Source organism: Erpetoichthys calabaricus, chromosome 5 (genome assembly GCF_900747795.2).
Source record: "Erpetoichthys calabaricus chromosome 5, fErpCal1.3, whole genome shotgun sequence".
Taxonomy (NCBI): domain Eukaryota; kingdom Metazoa; phylum Chordata; class Cladistia; order Polypteriformes; family Polypteridae; genus Erpetoichthys; species Erpetoichthys calabaricus.
In genome coordinates this window covers 25417689-25424249 of record NC_041398.2, presented here as the reverse complement: position 1 = coordinate 25424249, position 6561 = coordinate 25417689, and the positions used below count along the sequence as shown (strand labels likewise).

The following is a 6561-nucleotide window of genomic DNA, read 5'->3' as shown; positions in this document are numbered from 1 at the left end:
TGACACGAGTGGTCCTATTTAAAGGGTGGAATGACTTTTCTTGGCCTTGCTCAGGTGTAAAAACTAGGTGGTTGAAACAGACTGAACAGTCACAATGCAGCCAAGTTAACAAAACAAAAAAAATATAGACATTTATGTTTGGTTATTTGTAGGATAACCCATTGTATGTGTATGTAGCAGAGGTAGTGCAAGATAAAAAAGTCAGAAGTGAAAGAAAAGTTAGTAACCAGTAAATTCTCCAGAAGCACACACACTTATTATTTACCAGTGTGAAGCAGAAGTCAAGATTGGAGAGCAGTGTGACATAATGTGTGAAACTCATCAGCAAATCTCTTGTTTACTGCAAAGCCACTCCTCAATGCAGTAAAGAGAATTTGAAACTAAAATAAAATCTGCTGAAATATATAAACTTATTTAGCTTGGATTGTAAAGAGGAAGCTTTTACTTATTTTATCATGTCTCCATGGATATGCCTCACTGGTGCTTGTACAAAGTTGCATGGGAAGAAAAAGGCACCAGCTATTTGAGATTCTCTGCTCTTGAAATAAAAAGACCTAGAAAATGAGAGACAAGGCAACCAGATGGATACAATTAAAGTTTAAACTACATCCCTAACTTCCATTGGTGATTCAGCAATCCAAATAATGTATTTAAGCCATTAAAACTGTTTTGTTATGCCATCTGTGCACTGAACATGACCAATACGTCCTGACCCTCCATCTTTCATGATCCGATCTATGAAAGTTATTCTGCCTTTATAAATGTTTTGGGTCTGCTTTTCTTTACCTTTACACCATAAGCTGCAGTTAGTTTTCTGAAAGAAATACTTTGTAAATTTCCCATGTATATCTTTTGTTTGTTTATTTCATTAGTCATTGTTATTATTTCCAATTTGACTTTATTCTCTTGCTAGCCATGTGCGCCCAACTACGTTGCGTGTGTTAAAGTTGTCTGTGAAGGGCTCCCTGTTTAAACGCGGATGCCAGTCGTGAACTGGGCCCTTCGTCGCACAGCATTATGATTTTTTATAAGGGAAACAAAATTACAAAAGAAAACCCTTAGTCATTGATTCGATAGGAACGGCCTACTCGGAATCACTGTCCGAATAGTAATTATGTGGTGGTGTAGGAGCATTTCTGCTTCTCTCCGTTCACAGTCTGTCTCGTTTTCACGACGATGTCGTTTCCTCTCATGATCTCTTCTCAACCTTTCTTCAATCTTGCAGGTTGCTTTGTGGCAATCCAAAGAGTAAGGCAATATACACGAAGCAATGGTTATAAAAGGGGGACACATAGGTATCCAGGCTCTTCAAAACAAAAATAGGGATCACTTCACTGACATGTGAGCAAGCAACGGTACAACTGTGAGACGCGCAGCACTCACTGGCTACAACGTAACAATAATAATTTCCGGAACGTGCTGTTACGTTGTCATTCATTTTACCCACTGTCTTTCTTTCATTCATATGTTACGTAGGCACGTACCTTTTACCTTCGGCAATCTCATTCTCTAACCAGGCCTCAGGAGCTAACCAGCGTAACACTGTCCACCACCCCTTTCATTATTCCGGCACATTGTTGACATCCGTGAGTAACAACAACATACTAAACTGGAAGGTGGTCTACGCATGCGTGGAATTCGCGGACAAACAAAGATCAAGATCCAAATGAAGATTATATATAAAGATTAGTTAATTTAAAGCACAATAATTTGTTTAGTTTGAATGTCTGTGTTTTGAGGTGAGAGTGGAGTACTACAGTCTTCAGTAGTATAAGCCTGGAGGAGATTCTTAATGCAATGCCTATGTTTTAGCTGTCTCTCTACTGCCATCTAGTGCTTCTTCTTCTAATTCATTCACGGACAAACAAAGATCAAGATCCAAATGAAGATTATATATAGAGATTTATTGTTGAACTTTTCCAATGTAGTACTGCACTCCATGTAGACCATTGTTACAAAGAATGATGGCTTTTACTATTATTATTATAGTATGATGTGTTGCAACTGTTTACAGATATATTTAAAAAAATTGGATGATTAACGGATCAAAGTACATTGAGTCCAAACTGAGAATTGCACCAACAGCCCTACAAACTGTATCACAACACTGGTCTAGCTTTGTTCACATACCTTTAATACTTTAAATTATTCAGTTCATTTCCACTTTCGGAGCAGTATTTTCGGTTGTCCAGACTTGTTCTGGCAGTATAGAATAAAAATAACAATGTATGGGATGTGAACAGTTTGGAGGGCACTAATGCTCAGTCACAAAAGGCCACTATGAACATGAAAAAAAATGTCCACATACATTTTTATGTACAGTAAGTACAATTAACTATGGATGAGACTCAGCCCATCTTAAGGCACACTTATATACACATTCACATATGACCACGTCTGAGCAAGAAGCTGTATCTGAAGTGCCAGGTTAAAATGTATATGGATATAGAGAAAAGCTAAGAAGTCCACAAAAAAAGTGACAAAATATGAACCCCAGTGACTGAGAACTTCATTAATCAGGGTTACTGATGGAAAGGTAAAAATCTGAAATGGACTTGCCAAGAGTTAATATAAGTAAATTAATGACTGTTTGCCTGTAATCAGAAGTACCTGAAAAACATGAACATTTTGAAATTGTGCTGTAATGTATAATTTTTCTGCAAAAGAATCTTATAACTTTTAATCTTTTATCTTAACAATCTTAAGCAAATTATTGTTAAGTTTCACTTTTCTATTGCAAATATTGTGGGCAGTGGTACAGTAGTTAGCACTGCTGTTAATTTATTAAACACCTTGAATTTAAATTCTGCTCCAACCCTGAAATGAAGTTATTTGGCTTACTGGCAATAGTAAATTGTTCTTGTGTGGGTGTATGAATGAGTGAGCTTTGTGATGGGCTTCTTCCTCCTCAGGGGTTGGTTTCTACAATTCACCCAGTGCTACAGTTATAGGCCTTGGGCCCTATGACCCACAACTGGAATTTGACACATTTAAGAACATTATGGCAAATCATAACAAATAACCATCCTATTATGTCAGTTATGAGAACACCAAATATTTTGACATCTCCACAGCATGGATACCCAACACCTTTTGTTACATCACATTGAGCATCCCAGGTAATGTTCTTCCAATAACTGCTGAAGAGCAACTGCTGTGATGTTTAAAGCAGCTAACCTGGAGATGCATGTTTCTTTGGGGAATACGATTAAAAACAAAAAGAAATCAAAGTTGAAAACAGAAAAATTGTGAGGGTTCAATCTTAAACATAGATAAGAATTGCAGAGACATGTACCAAAAGTCTATTGGTGAAAACATCTGTTATGTTAAAGAAATCTATATGGAACAGCCAAGATGTATAAAAGACACAACAGAAGGGACGACAACAAAAACATGGAGGAGTATAAAAGGAAAAGCCATGTGGCAGAGATGAGATTCAAAGGTAGGGATACAAGATAGGACTTCATTGAGGGTATTCACAGAAAAGAAAGCAACACTTCTTCAAAAAATGAAAACACTTTAGTAGCAAACTAAGTGCAGTGCAAAAAGTTAAATTCTAGTTTGTACACCACAATGTTAGCCATGTTTGTAATGCTTTTGTCAAAATGTAGATTGAAGAAAAATGGAATTGCTGTTAAAGATTGAAGTCATTTTGGTGCAGAAGCTTCCACATGGCAGTGCAGACAAGGGGTTTGCAAACAGAAACAGAGAAGCTCACATCTAAAACCTCTCAACAGGAATGTTTATGATTGGTTGAGAAACAAGACAATGAAAACCTTTGATTCAGCCTTAAATTTAAATCTTTGCATTGCAATGATTCATCTGTTTCTTTCCCAAATGTATTTACTCACATATAGACTTGCTTGAAACAGATTCTAGCATAGCATCTGTCTGGACAGGATTCATGTCTGCCACTAGGAACATTGATGCACACACACACACACACACACACACACATGCACACACACAGAGGTTCATTTAAAGGAATACTCAACCCAAAAATGAGTAAATGGGCTGAAACAGGTCTTTAATTCAAAAGTGTGACCCAAATGTGTGACTAGTTTCTTGATTTAACAATATTTTTGCGAAAAATGCATGCGTTTTTCCCATTGTGAGCACACAACTGGAAGACTTGACATGTGGATTATTCAGCATGAGTAACATGACGCTTTCTTTTTTTTTTTTAATGTCGATAATGTTAATGTTTGCTGTGGTGCAGAATGTGCTTCCATTCAAGTATAAACTTCGTTATTTTGTTCCCTCCATTCTCTGTGAAAATGTGAGATTAATATTTTTTCTCTGCCATCACTACAAACCACATAGGGTTTATAAGAGTCAAAACACTGTGACAAAAAAGCTATGAATCAAAACAAGAGTAACACAATCAAGACTTTCTAATCACATTTATAGTACTAGGGTGTTGTACCGTGTTAGCCATTATGAATGTAGAGAAAAGCCAAGCAAAATGACACCTTTTATTGGCTAACTAGAAAGATTACAATATGCAAGCTTTCGAGGCAACTCAGGCCCCTTCTTCAGGCAAGATGTAATCACAGAAGAAGGGGCCTGAGTTGCCTCGAAAGCTTGCATATTGTAATCTTTCTAGTTAGCCAATAAAAAGTGTCATTTTGCTTGGCTTTTCTCTATAATCACATTTATCCACTAATTAAATCTGTATCTTAGATAAAGGGACTTCTGTGCTGCATCATAATTTAATAGCAAGAGTTTGTGATGTGAAACAGGGAGGATGTCCAGAGCATCAAGGCAAAAACCCCTCATAACCCCCTATCCACCTTCTAAAATGGCACACTTAAAACTTAAAAGAAAAAAATGTGAGCCTTTCTCAAACAAAGAATGCAATTTAAACACCTATATATATACAAAAAGCTTGAAATTTACCTTTCAAAATCTAAAAATGTGCAAAAAAATCTCCAACCTGCCAAAACGGGTCTCCCAATTCTTTACAAATCCCAAGGCAGCTAAAAGATGAGATGTGATAGAACTTGTTTTGACACCAAGTAGGAAATTTGGCCTTTCACGGCTCTTTAAAAAAGTAAATACATAAATAGACACACACACACACACTATGGCCTGAACACACACACACACACACAGGACTAAACACCAAGAAAATTAAAAACAAAGAAAACTCCTGACTTGGAGTTCCAATGACACGTTATTTTCTTTACAGCATGAGAACAGGCTGATGTAGTCACACTGAAAAACTGGCAGGCATCCTTGTGGTATAAAATCTAATGAATGCCATAAGGAAATGGGACAGGAGTGTGGTCCTTTCACTGATCACATTTTGGAATCAAAGACATGTGTGCGGCTCTCAATGCAAGCTTAGACTGATTATAAATTTTAGGTCAGATTGACTCAGCAGAGCAGTGGAATTTCAGTCCTGTGGGTGACTGCAGGTTTTCGTTTCCATACCTACTTCTACTGTTAACTCTTCACAGATATTACAATCTTGGCCAATTGTTTATAGGAATACATCAAGCATTTTGTGAGTTTCAGGGTCAATTAGTTTGGCTTCTTTAGATTTTTACTCTTATGATTTTTTAATGTGCTGGTTATTCAAGTTTTTATTTTCTAAAAAGAGTAAAGATGCTAATCTAATTTTACCTTGTTGTTAATTGTAAATGTTAACTTACCCTTGTTGTCATATTTAAATACACTTAAAGCTACCAAATGACTAGACAAAAGTCAATCAAGAAGAAGACAATGTGTAATATCTCAATATTCTTTAAGAGCTGTAATTCAACAAGGAGACGAATTAAAAGGTAGACTGAGCCATTGACCCAGGGCTGAATATTAGAGAGACTGTGGTAGACAATGGGCACTGAAATTTTTAACACCCCACAGCATAGGCTTCTACTTTGTTATGCAGTTTTAGTGTATGATTTGTAAGGAACGATAAAGAGCAAAGTTAAATAAAGAATTGCACCAGATCTTTAACTGCAGTCCTTGCTTGTGAGGATCGGGTTGGACGGTGTGTTTCATTTTGTTAAACTGCAACTGTATGCAGTTTGAATGTGTGATGTTTAATTAAAATTCAGCTTCTTTAAGTACAGTTCATATCATTATTTCTAAATATATATAAACAGCTGAGCTGACAAAAAAACATAAAACAGTACAATTTTTTTCAGAAAGGAAACACATTAACTTCCTCTTTCTCCACTTTTGCTCAGTTACTCTTTAGACAGCAGTGATGATGCAGATGAACAACTGGGACCACGATTATGAAAATGTCTATGAAAATTATGACTATTCCTGTCAGAAAAAGTCTGAAGAACAGCACAAGGGTAGGCTAACATCCTTTTATACAATTCTAAGAGGAGAGCATTTCTTAGTAAGGCGGTTTTAATACTGTCAGCTTGACACAAATCAACTCCCACGTTCCCTTTGGTGAAGGCAATAAAATGGGAGGGTTTTCTTTTTGTTTCTGTTTTTATGTCAGTTGCATTCTAAGTCTCTTATATTATTTATTTTGGGGTCAATATTAAGATTATACTTTTTCACTGACTGCAGAAATGTTCTATTAAATTCAATTATACA

The 6561-nt window shown here is 36.3% G+C and overlaps 1 protein-coding gene across 1 annotated transcript in view; it reads left to right on the top strand.

Annotated features, from left to right (window-relative positions):
- The first annotated feature begins 6190 nt into the window (after positions 1-6190).
- Positions 6191-6561, top strand: part of LOC114651553 (low affinity immunoglobulin epsilon Fc receptor-like) — a 44630-nt gene continuing 44259 nt past the window's right edge. The window contains exon 1 of the mRNA XM_028801354.2: positions 6191-6308. Within this exon, the coding sequence (XP_028657187.1) occupies positions 6215-6308 (94 nt within the window). The 5' untranslated portion in view covers positions 6191-6214. The remainder of the gene's footprint in view (positions 6309-6561) is intronic.